The sequence below is a fragment of the Acomys minous genome (genome assembly GCF_964271855.1).
Source record: "Acomys minous genome assembly, chromosome: 5".
NCBI lineage: Eukaryota > Metazoa > Chordata > Mammalia > Rodentia > Muridae > Acomys > Acomys minous.
The window spans coordinates 7,763,440-7,776,405 of NC_140494.1; the positions used below are offsets into that span (position 1 = coordinate 7,763,440).

The 12,966-nt window shown below is 43.0% G+C and overlaps 1 protein-coding gene across 2 annotated transcripts in view; it reads left to right on the top strand.

Moving 5' to 3' along the window:
- RBM17 (RNA binding motif protein 17) overlaps positions 1–11,358 on the top strand; it is a 23,927-nt gene extending 12,569 nt beyond the window's left edge. For both annotated transcript variants that reach the window (XM_084782792.1, XM_084782791.1), the window contains exons 6-12: positions 2,175–2,231; positions 4,601–4,742; positions 7,078–7,241; positions 8,500–8,573; positions 9,486–9,584; positions 10,896–10,968; positions 11,073–11,358. In XM_084782792.1, coding sequence (XP_084638918.1) covers positions 2,175–2,231; positions 4,601–4,742; positions 7,078–7,241; positions 8,500–8,573; positions 9,486–9,584; positions 10,896–10,968; positions 11,073–11,176 — 713 coding nt within the window. In that variant the 3' untranslated portion in view covers positions 11,177–11,358. The remainder of the gene's footprint in view (positions 1–2,174; positions 2,232–4,600; positions 4,743–7,077; positions 7,242–8,499; positions 8,574–9,485; positions 9,585–10,895; positions 10,969–11,072) is intronic.
- Positions 11,359–12,966: the final 1,608 nt, after the last annotated feature.

Sequence of the window (12,966 nt, forward strand, 5' to 3'; positions counted from 1 at the left end):
CACACCCCACCACTCTTCAACTGCTTTTCTTACTTAGAATAATGCTAATGGTTATTGAATGCACCATGTGTCTGGTGGTGGTGTACACGTGATATGCAGTATCAACCACTATTAGGTTTTTATTAACATGTTTTCTGTGTTGAATACTTAGGTCTTTTATCTTCCTAGCCTATAATGCGACTGCTCTTTTTGTAAGGTATAATTTCTGAATATTAAGAAAATTTTCTCCCTTAAATAATATCAGGAACTATGCAACTTTTGGTGAGAACCTTTGCATTTGAACTTGTAGCTGACAGAGAAATAACATTCTATCTGTGATGTGCACAGTAACCCCACCTTCCCTCAGTGGCTTTAAATTTTTCAAGGTTTTAGTTGCCTATAGTCTACTGAAGTCTGAAAATATGGAATAGAATATTCTGAGAGGAACCACATTTACAGAGCTCTTATTGGTATATTGTTATAATTGTTAATACACCACTAATTGTCATTCTCTTGCGATGCTTAATTTATAAATTAGACTCTCATCGGTGGGCACAGTGGTGCATGCCTATAATCCCAGCACTTTTTAAGTGGAAACAGGAGCTTGGGCTCAAGGCCAGGCTGGGCAAACAAAACAGAAAGTGATTTTTTTTTTAAGTCTATTAAAAATATCTCTTAGGCAGGGCATAGTGGTGCGTGCCTTTAATCCCAGCACTCGGGATGTAGAGGCAGACAGATCACTGTGAGTTCGAGGCCAGCCTTGTCTACAAAGCGACTCCAAGACAGCCAAGGATACACAGAAAAACCCTGTCTCGAAAAACCGTAAAACACACACACACACAACACAGATCTTAAGGGCCAGGCATGGTGGTTCACACCTTTAATCCCAGCATATGGGAGGCAAAGGCAGGTGATCTCTGAGTTTGAAGCCAGCCTGGTCTACAAGGGAGTGTAGGACAGCCAGGGCTACACAGAGAAATCCTGTCTCAAAAAACAAAACAAAACACAAATTATACGTGTATTTATTTATTTAAGAAATTTAAGATTGTATTTAGGTTCATATTTCTTGTTAGTTTATGTCCCCAGCCTGTTAGTCATAATGCCCCTCTCTGCTGCTGACCTTATTCTCCTCATGGCTTTGTCCTCTGCCTCAGTTGGTGCTTGTCATTCTTGCTATTTAACCAATGAAGGCACAGTACATCTGGGGGGTGGGGGGAGGGAGCTTGAGACGGGTCTGTTTCTAGTGCTGGAAGTCACAGTCCTCCCAGATCTCAGCAAGCACTGATACAGAGGTGTGGACAGGACACCGTGTTTTATGATTCATATAATGATTCATATAAAGAATTCCTTAGTCTCTAGTCACAGCGTCCTCGTTGTCTTTTCTTTCAGTCTGTGTCTACATTGTCCAGCAGACACAAGCAGGTGGGGGGTGGGGATGGGGCGGTTAGTGGCTTTGGCATCACAGGGAGCTCAGTTTATTTCATTTCTTCACATTTATTCTCTGATTGTTTCTCAATTGGAAACAGAAGCTATTAACACTTTTAAAGGTTTATGAGGCCAGGATAAGGCCATAAATACACAGGTGCCAAGTAGGTAGCTAATTCTATGGGATTTGCTTTTTTAAAAAATGTACTGTTGACCTTATATGCCTTCTATGAAAAAAAAAATTTTGTGTGGGTATTGTCTACATTTTCTAACGTACGTTCATTCTTTGAGAGTCTCATACATGCATATATACATGTGTTTTGGTCGTTTTTGCTCCTCCCAGACTAACCCCTACTTCTCCACCCTCTTCCAACTTTGGCATGCCCTCCTTTAAAAACAAAGCAAAAACAAAAGCCCATCAAGTCCAATATATGCTATCCACACACTCTTGGCTGTCAGCCCATCTGAATTCGAGCCAGCCTGGTCTACAGAGTGAGTTCCAGGACAGCCAAGGTTAAGGGGACCAGGGACAACACTCTTGCCAGAAGCCGTCACTTGTTAATAGCTGCTTGTTTAGGGGTAGGAAGGAGCTAGTGAGAGCCTCTGCTTTTTTACGTTTTGATACCAGCTTTAACTATGTAATTGCTTGTATATTGCTTTAAGGGTTAATAAAATGGTGTGGGTTTTTTTCTTGTAGAGATACAACAGATGGGCAAGTAGCAGTCCTTGTAAGTGTGCTGTCCTTTAATCAAATCCTTGTGTTTTCATAGGTATGGGAGGAGCTGCCATCGCCCCACCTACTTCTCTTGTAGAGAAAGACAAGGAATGTATGTACATTTTTTCTTCTTTTATTGTCTTATTTTCATGTAGATATTTATGAACAGTGGAGATCCTAACCTTGACTCTGTAGTTTCCTCAGTTTAGAGCAAACCAGCTTGGTTCTCACCCCTGAAGTCACAGTGGCCCTTGCTACCGGCTGCACTTGGGATGCTTTGCTTTGTTTTGTTTGTTTTGTAACAAGGTCTCAATTCTGTGGTACTGGCTGGAACTATGTTGACTTGCAGGGGCCTCTTGAGTGCTGGCATGAAAAGCATGTATTGCCATGCCCCACCCTACACTTGGGACTTTTTGATACCAGGCTGAGAAGTACAGAGATATTTGGGGGGTGGGCTGGGGGTGGAGACAGGGTTTCTCTGAGAAGCCTTGGCTGTCCTGGTATTCACTTTGTAGACCAGGCTGGCCTTGAACTCAGAGATCTCCCTGCCTCTGCCTTCTGAGTGATGGGATTAAGTGCCCAGCCTGAAGTGGAGATCTTTATATGGGAAGATAAATTGATATTTGCTGTTATTTTCATTAAGATTTCATGTTTGTGTTAGGTTCATTTGAAATTAATAAAAGCAATAGTTGCTCAAGCCCCTTAAGCAGCATGAAGGACAAAGGCAGGAAGGACTCAAAGGCAGGCTATAATAGTGAGTGTCCAGGCTCGCTGTGCTCTAGGGATACATGCTGGCAAAACACCCATACACATAAAACAAAAGAAACAAATTAATGAGCTCTTAAAAAATATTTATTCTAATTTTATGTGTATGAGTGTTTTGCCTGTCTCAAAAATCTGAAATAGGTAACAGATTTTGTAACTCAAGACTTTTAGAGCCTGTTGTATTTTGTGACCTTTCACAAAAGGGCCTTTCTTGGTTAAAAAATTTCTCACTAGTTTTTGTTGCTGAGTAGTGTCTGTCTACTTGTATTTTAAGTCATGCCTGCCCACTGCTGGCTCTGCTGGAGTTCTTCTGAAGTCTAGGCATGTGGTTGTCTGTGTTCTATGTTTTGTGTTGAGCCATGCATAAAGTTAAGTGGCTGGGCCTATAGAAGACCCAGGCTCAACTCCAACACCCACATTAGTGGCCAACAGCCATCTGTAACTGCAGCTCCAGGGAATCTGACACCTTCCGTCCTTCATGGGCATCAGACAAGCATGCATGCTGTACACAGGAATACATGCAGGCAAAACCACTCATTACATAAACCAGAAGTCAAACTAATAACAGTAAAAGCTGTCAGTAATCTTTTAAAAATATTATTTATTCTAATTCTATGTGTAGGAGTGTTTTGCCTGCATCATACCTGGTACCTGTGGAAGTTAGAATAGGGCCTTGTATCCCCTGGAACTGGAGTTGGAAAGGTTGTGAGCACCATGTAGTGCTGGGAACCCAACCTGGGCAACCATGCTCTTAGCCACTGATAGCCCTAATAGTCTTTAATATGCATTATGGTATTTATTATGTTTTAAAAGAAGATGACTTAAGAATATGATTAAATATGTATCATTCAGACAAATAAAACACCTGATAAACAATACATTCCAATTAAAACCAGTTTCTGAGAGAGGGCCCGTGCATCTGATATTTTTAAAGCTTCCTGTTAATGCTAATATGCAACTGGGTTAAAAAGCAACTAGATGTAGTCCTGCCTCAGATTTTTTTATGGTCTGTGCAGCTAGATAAGTCAGAGCCTAGAGCTATGGGACTGGGGAGTTAGGCTGCTTCTCCGTGGAGCACACAGAAGCTTAGTCAAGCTGATTGTCATTCAAGTGAGTGCTTTAAAGGGGTGAGCAGCGTTTCACTAGCATGGAGAAAGGACGCTTGGCAGGATTTGAGAACTAAGAGTTCTCTTCCACTTCTGGTTTTTAAATATTGTTAAAATACCAGGAGTGGAGAGGTGGATGGCTCACCAGTTAAGAGTGCTTACTGCTTCCCAGAGGCATCAGCCACCTGCCCATGCATACACTCAGGCAAACACGTAAGTTAAATGAATGAAATCTTAAAAAAAAAATCTCAGAACAATTTATGCTGGCTGTGAAGACTGCTGAAATAGACTGTTTTTCAGGAAAAAAAAGAACATTAAAAATATGTAGGTTGGGCTGGAGAGATGGCTCAGTGGTTAAGTGGTTCTTCCAAAGATCCTGAGTTCAATTCCCAGCAACCACGTGGTGGTTCACAACCATCTGCTATGTGATCTAATGCCCTCTTCTGCTGTGCAGGTGTACATGAAGGCAGAGTACTGCGTACATAATAATAAATAAATAAATCTTCTAAAAAATATGTGGGTTGAGTCAGTTGAAGGTTGATAGTTGAATCTAGGGAAGCCTCTGGTGTTGGGTAGCGCTGTGTGAGCCTGCTTTACTTTTCTCCAACAGTACCCCGAGACTTTCCTTATGAAGAGGACTCAAGACCTCGATCACAGTCTTCCAAAGCTGCTATTCCTCCCCCAGTGTATGAGGAGCCGGATCGACCGAGATCTCCAACCGGCCCCAGCAACTCCTTCCTTGCTAACATGGGGTAATGCGTCATTGTAGTGGCCAGTCCTGGAGTTCTAGCACTTTGAAGGTGGAGGCAGAGGATTCTGATTTTCAGGCTAGCCTGGGCTACACAGTGAGACTGAGACTGTGTGAAGGGCTTGCCGTTTTTTTCCATAGGTGGAACTCATTTGGCAGTGAAGCCACTCGGTGTCTAGAGAAGCACTCGTGTTTGGTCACATGTTGCTCTATAAAGGATTAGTGTTCAAATCATGCTGAGTGCTTTCCAGCCACTGGGGGTTTGTACAAAGCAGCTTCTAGTGCAAGCCATGGATGGCCTAGACACAGTTCTTTACATGGAGAAGTGTCTGATAATTACGTAACATGCAGGTAGAGGTGGTCCGGGTTCTCTCCGCAGGGCGAGGGCTGCCTTCTCCTGAGTCTTACACCTTTGGGTTAAAACACTGCTTAGGCTGGGGATGAGGCTCAGTGTCTGCCAGGCACAAGTCCTGGGCTCTGTCCCTAATCACTCCTCCACAAAACAAAAAACCCCTCTTGTCATTCTAACACTATAGATGCGTGTTTGTCATAGTATGGAAGAAAATCAATTTTAGGATTGGCATTTGAGTAAGACTGGTGGGTTTTGTTTGTTTGTTCTGAGACAGTAAGATTGACATTTGCATAAGATGGGTGGGTTTTGTTTGTTTGTTCTGAGATAGTATCTCCCGATAGCCCAGGTCGGCTGCAGACTCCCTGTTCTCCTGCCGCCAACCCCAGTCTCGGGAGTGCTGAGGGTGGGGTTGCAGGTGTGTGCCACTACATTTTATCCTTGCTCTGATGCTGTGAAAGGCTGCTCAAGTGGCATTGCCCTAACTGCTTTGTTCCATGCTGTTAAACAATGCTTTTTGCAGTAGAAGCTGCTAGTAAGGGAGCAGGTGAGTGGCCGTTGAGTGTGTAACCGTCTAGGTTCTGAGGCCCTCAGGAAAGAGTAATGAACGAGCTGGCGTAGACAGCTGGCCGGGCGCACAGCAGGACGGAAGCCTTTTTTCACACTAGTCGCACAGGCTGCTAATGCAGACTGCAGTTAGCAGTGCAGATGTTAGTCAGTAAAGTGTCCAGGCTCAGTGCATAGTGCACGCCTTTGATCCTAGCACTCGGGAGGCAGAGGCTGGCAGATCTCTTGAGTTTGAGAGCAGCCTGGTCTGTAAAGCCAGTGCAGGACAGCCAGGGCTATTATACGGAGAAACCCTGTCTCGGAAAAAAAAAAAAAAGAAAAAAAGAAACAATACAAAAGTTGCTTTGTTTGATTTTCATTTAAACAAGACTTGGATTTTTAACTTGTACTTAAGAAAGATCCAACATGGTATAGTTTAGTCTTTTAGTAGTTTGCTTTGCCCTGGAATAGTTTGTTCAAAAGAAAATCTGAAAGGAATTACAGAACATAAGCAGGTACAGCTCTAGTGGAAGCTGGGCTTTGTGATCCAAAGCCAAGCAGATGGTGTCGCGGGGCACCCTTGGACACCAGGAGGGAACTGCTGCCCTCTTGCAGGAAGCAGCAGACCAAGGATCCAGTTCCGTTTGTGCCCTTACACCTGGAGAGAGGAATGTATTTCAGTTGCTTTCTTGTTTTGAGATTAGCTTAAGCTAGCTATTTAATAACAGCCTTGACTGTTGAGTAGATGCTTTCAAACGTTCTTTCGCTGTAGTTTCTTGTATGCCAAGAGAAAAATACAGTCTTCATTATCTTAGAATTTGATAGGCCACCATTTCCAACTGGTTGTAAGCCAGGTAGCAGTGCAGATAGAGAGCTCACAGAGGTGCTTTTTTCTTAAACAACAAAGGTGTCATCAAAGAAGCTGTCGTTCTCTGACAGTGGTGCCATATGCCTTTCGTCCCAGTACTTGGGAGGCAGAGAAAGGTGGATCTCTATGAGTTTAAGACCAGCCTGGTCTACAGAGCCAGTTCCAGGACTGCACAGGAAAACCTTATCTTGAAAACCAAACAAAGAAGCTGTCATTCCCCACAGAGATAAAGTCAGGCTATTTTGGGTTGCAGTTATCAGCATTCGGGGCTGGGGTGGGTGGGTTCGCAACAGGGTTTCTCTATATAGCTTTGGTAGTCGTGGAACTCACTCGGTAGAACTCAGAGACCCACCTCCCTCTGCCGCCCAGGTGCTGGGATTAAAGGGATGTGCCACCACCATCCAGCTGTTATCAGCTTTTTATATTTCTTCTATTCTGGGCATCCTCATAGCTTCCGTCTAGAAGCCAAAACTAGTATGTGTCTCCATTGGGACTTACACTGTTTGTGGCCCCATAGATCCAGGGTGTTCTAGTGTCAGTGCACCAATGATAAGGACCCCTTTCCTTCTCTCCTAGTGGCACAGTGGCTCATAAGATCATGCAGAAGTATGGCTTCCGGGAAGGCCAGGGACTGGGGAAGCACGAGCAAGGGCTGAGTACTGCATTGTCAGTGGAGAAGACCAGCAAGCGGGGCGGCAAGATCATTGTGGGTGACGCGACGGAGAAGGGCGAGGCTCAGGGTAAGTTCACAGAGCGCTGTGGGTCCTTAAGCCCAGAGGGGAGGTGCACCCTCCTTTCTGGAAAAGGTGATTTCTAGTTATGATATGTTTTCTGTTTCTTTCTTATGAAACCAGGAAGCCTTGAGACTCACCTTTATTTTCAGAACCAAGGCAGATGGAATATGCTTGTGGGAGCAAAGTTTCCCAGCTACTCTTATTAGGCAAAGAATCTTCATAGCTTGATAAAATATCTACTGTTTGTGTCTGTGTTGTCCACATCCTCAATGAGTCTTCTCAGGGTTTTTTGCCTTTTCAGCAGTGTATACCTTGTGGTTCACTCACTGATCATTCATTTAGTGGGGTCTAGTGTTGCTTTGTAGTGAGGGCCTAGTTGCTATTTTATTGTCATTTGATTTTTATAACCTGTTCTGTATGTACGGAAAAGAGGAATGAAGCATATCTTAACCTTTTAAGTAGGAAAAATAATGGTTTAATTGTAAGCCAGCTTATCTGAGTTCCCTTCCCTAAAATATGATCACAGCTCAACTGGCAGCCCTCCCTGTTGGTGCACAGCCTCGCAGTAAGCCAGTTGCCTGAGTGCCAACAGGAAAACAACAGTTACTCCCCTTTCCAATAGTATCTAAAGTCAACTTAGCTAGAGGCTAGACAGTCACTTGTCTGGGCCAGCATCTGAAACTCCCATACAAGGGTCATCAGTAAATGTTATACACTGTATGCCCTGCCAGCCCTCAGGAAATGAAATGAGAAAAAGATGGTGGGTAATGCTGGAAGCTAGAAACTTTCAGAAACACCATAAAAACATGTATCAAAGAAAAACCTGTTTTTATTGCCGGGACTGGTTGTATAGATGCTTTTTCAGATGACTCTAGGACACAAACAATGAGCTTGCTATTGTATTTCAATTAGTCATGTAATGGGGCTCAGTTCCATAACACTTCTGTCTTAGAGCAACTCCTGAGAGGAAGGCTTTACTTGGCTCAACTTCAGGTGGCAGTCCAAATGCTAGGGCAGTCAAGGCACTGGAACTGGGAGCGGCTTGTCATATAACGTGCAGTTGGAGTGGAGAGCGATAAGTTAATGCAAGCCAACTGGTTCTTAGTTTACTTCCCCAGCCTTGTGTAGTCTAGGCCCACAAATTGTAACTAAGCTAATAGCTCACAGACATTCTCAGAGGCCTTTCTTGGTGGTTCTAGAGTATCTAGATGTAACTGTGACAGTTAAAACTAACCATTGTAGTGTCTGATGTGTTTTGATACAGATGCATCCAAGAAGTCAGATTCAAATCCATTAACTGAAATACTTAAGTGCCCTACGAAAGTGGTCCTGCTGAGGGTAAGAAGTAAAAGAAACCTTTCCCCTTGATTCTGTGTCACCCCAACCTGTCTCTTCAGGCTTTCACAAAGTCCCACTGACATCCTAAAAGTTAAGAACGCTGAAAATATAGGCGGAGGCAGTGGCTCAGTGTTTTAAGAGCATGGGATGCTCTTCAGAGGACCTGGGTTAGTTTCACAGCATCCACATGACGGATCACAACTATCTGTCTATAACTCGAGTCCAGGGATCCGTCCTCTTCTGGCCTGGGTCACCAGGCATTCACTTGGTATACAGACATACATTCAAGCAAAATGCCCATGCATATAAAAATCAATAATTTGTTGTTGTTGTTGTTGTTCTGTTTTATTTTTTCAAGACAGGGTTTCTCTGTGTGGCTGTCCTAGACTCGATTTGTAGACCAGGCTGGCCTCAAACTCATAGTGATCCACCTGCCTCTGCCTCCCGAGTGCTAGGATTAAAGGAGTGTGCCACCACCGCCCAGCTTAAGATCAATAATTTTTTTAAAAAGAGTACTAAAAACGATACTTTTGCAAATAATACCTTACAGATGAGTTTTAGGTTATTCTGTCAATAAAGTGTTACATTGACTAATTAGTTGGAAATTTCAGAAACATCCTCTTAGGTATTGTTCTGTGCCCAGATCCACTTGTAACCCTCTTCAAAGCTTCCTGTGTGTTTACAGAAATGCCAGCATTGAGTACTTTAGGGGCAGTTTTCCACTGTGTCTTGGGATTAGAACACATTCCACACCTGAGATGTAACTCAGTGTTGGTGCACTTTCTAGCATGTGCAAGGGTCTGGTACTGGTGGAGTTGAGGGAGAGAAATTTGACATTAAGGAAGAAGATGATACTGACACCTCACACATTTGTAAGTGATGCTTGGTACTGAATTGTATCTCCTTGTATAGAACATGGTTGGTGCAGGAGAGGTCGATGAAGACTTGGAAGTTGAAACCAAGGAAGAATGTGAAAAATATGGCAAAGTTGGAAAATGTGTGATATTTGAGGTAGGAAGATTTTCTTTTGATATAACTTTTAAAGGGCAGATTATAAACCCCCTCTCCCCTAACCCCCAAGTAACACTAGCATTGATCCAGTAACATTGTCTTAGTTACACTTCTCAGATGTGTCAGGTTTTTGTTTGGTTGGGTTTTTTGGTTGTTTTTTGTCATTTTGTTTTGTTTTGTTTTGAGACAGGGTCTCTGTGTAGCCTTGGCTGTCCTGGCTCTCTAAGTAGACCAGGTTGACCTCGAAATCACAGCAATCCGCCTGCCTCTGCCTCCCGAGTGCTGGGATTAAAGGCGTGCATTGCCACTCCCAGCTATGTGTTAGGGTTTTTGTTGTTGTTTTGTTTTTGTTTTTCAAGACAGGGTTTCTTTGTAGCCTTGGCTGTCCTGGATTCACTTTGTAGACCAGGCTGGTCTGGAGCTCACAGAGATCCCCCTGCCTCTGCCTCCCTGAGTGCTGGGATTACAGGCATGTGCCACCATACCTGGTGCTCTGTATTAATTTAAAATGTAAAAACAAAAGTAGATTTTACTTGGTAATATAATACAAATGTTTATTGCATCATTGTGCAAGTGCTTAGTGCCTCTCTCATGGGGCCCGTTCTGTAGTGAGGACATTTAAGGTAGCAGGCATTCGTGTCACTCCGTTGGAGAGACAGCACTTAATAACAGACAGTATAAAGTAGTAGACCGATAGTGTTGGCTGTGAGGACAGATCTGGAGGAGAGCATCAGCATAAACAAACAGGGAAGACCTTATGACAGTGTCCCATGTGAGCTGAGCTTTGAATATGGTGTGGGGAGTGGCAGAGGAAGGGTAGTTAGACTGAGCTGGATTCCTTGAGGAAATAGTTGTGGCATGAAGCCATATTGTGGAAGGCTTGGACAGCTACACAAAGGTAGTTGAAATGTAGACCCATGCAAAGACGCCCAGAGTATCGGTGTGTAGCTGCTTTCTGCCTTCATTGCTGCTGCCTGTTCCTGTTTGCTGACTATAGTCACTTGATGGCACACTTGTTGCTGTGGGCACTTCCGCCAGGCAATCAAAGACTGCATTACCTAGCTTTAGTTATGTGTTCCCAGCCCCAGCACAGTACCCTCAAAAACATTAGTACATTTTTTATATGAGCAGTTTGTTTATTTCCTTCATGGTTGGCCACTTTTGTCGTGTGTGTGTGTGTGTGTGTGTGTGTGTGTGTGTGTGTGTGTGTGTGTGTACGCACATAAATACATGCATACATAAATAAGCATGATTGTAATTAGAGTATGTGCACAGACATAGGCTTCACTCCTGCGCTCCTTACCATTCCAGATTCCTGGTGCCCCTGATGATGAAGCAGTACGAATATTTTTAGAATTTGAGAGAGTTGAATCAGCAATTAAAGGTATGCTGTACTATTAAGGAATTTAACAAATATTAAGTTACTGTTTGTTTTGATGTCTTCTAAGACACCTGTATTAACTGATTGTCTTTTTGTTTGCTTTTTAGCTGTTGTTGATCTGAATGGGAGGTATTTTGGTGGACGGGTAGTTAAAGCATGTTTCTACAATTTGGATAAATTCAGGGTCTTGGATCTGGCAGAACAAGTTTGACTGTAACCTAAAGTCACCTCCTTGATCCTTATGTGAGCTGCAGACTGAGCAATGAAACAGGCATCAGCCTCCACGGCTGTTGGACACAGACTCTTGGATGGACTTCTAAGATATATGTTGATGGATCCCTTTTTTATTTTGTGGTTTTTTAATATAGTATAAAAAAAATCCTTCAAAAAATGTGTGTGCCTCTCTGGTTGTTTTCTCACTACTGTCTGTGTTGTTTCTGCTGGGATTTCATGCCACGCTGTGTGTCTTGGCATGAAAAGATCTAGAAAGGCTTAGAATGGAGTTTGTATTAAGTCACCCTTTTCCTCCTTCCTTAATAAAGCCTTCAAGTCACGGAGCTGTAGCTCTGTACGTCGTATAATAAAGTCATGTTGGTGGTGTGCTGGAGATGTAAATGCCTGCGTTCTCAAGAAGGAAAAGCACTTAGCCTGAGTTAGGGTGGAGGAACCCAGAGCCATGTGACCTGCTGGGTTGAGTTATTTGCTGTTTAAACTAAGCCAGACTAGAGGGTTTGTGATGGCTTTGTGGAGTAAATGGGTATAGATATTGTTATAGGGTGCATTAGAAACACCAGGCTAACTAAAACCTAGAAAGGGCTTTATAAGTGTGTGCCCAGCTGTTTGGGAATGACGGGCTCCTCCCTGGAGTTGTGTATACTGACAAAGTCTGAAACTGTTAGTTCTAATTTATGTAGTCTTAAAATTCACAGAATTCAGCCTTGTTATCTACGTAAACTATATTGCCAACTAATGTAATTTTGCAATTGTGGGAAATTATACTTTTGAAGTAAGTGGTATAAATTGCTTATAAAACATTAGTTGGACTATAGAAAAGAAAACAAAAGTGTTTAGTACAGTTCACGCCTATAATCCCAGCACTTGGGGAGGCAGACACAGGCAAATCTCTGAGTTCGAGGCCAGCCTGGTCTACAAAGCGAGTGCAGGTCAGCTAAAGCTACACAGAGAAACTGTGACTTGAAAAAACAAACAAAAAGAATGTATAAAAAATAATAAAACTCCATTAAGATGACTTTTTTTAAAAATCAATGTACGTACTGTGTAAGTCTGGATAAAATAGTAAAAGTAAAGGATTCTGTATTTGGGACATTTTATAAGATAGTAAGCAGCTGTGAAATCTATGCCAGCCTTACCTGTGGAATCAGGCATATGAATATTAATGTAAGTAGCTGCAAATTTCCAAGTACCCAGCTGTTGAATGATGGCTAGTTCTATGTTGTCTCTAATGCATGGAAGGTACAAGCTCCAGTCTTTTTGTGTGTGTTTGAAACAGGGTCTCTCTGTGTAGCCCTGGCTGGCCAGGAACTCAGAAGAGATCTGCCTGCCTCTGCCTCCAGTGCTGGAGTTAAAAGTGTGCCACCATCTCCCAGCTCCAGTCTTGAATGCTTGCCGCCTTATACCTTATAATATTGGTCCTTTGTACTAAATGGCTTTTCCTGCCATCAGCAACTAAAGGATGTTTTTGATGTAAGAGGTTCTTTTTATTAGTATGGCATAACTTAATGAACGTTCCCCTAGTCTCTTTGTTAGTGCATAAATCATCCTTAATTACATTATCGAGTACATTCTTTGTGTGTGGATTTTTGTTAAACTATTTGCTGGGTGGGTTTTTGTTTTATGTTGTTTTTTGAGACAGGGTTCTCTGTGTAGCCCTGGCTGTCCTGGACTCACTTTGCAGACCAGGCAGGACTCGAACTCACTGAGATGTGCCTGTGTCTGCCTCCCAGAGTGTTGGGATTACAGTTGTGGGCCACCATGCCTGGC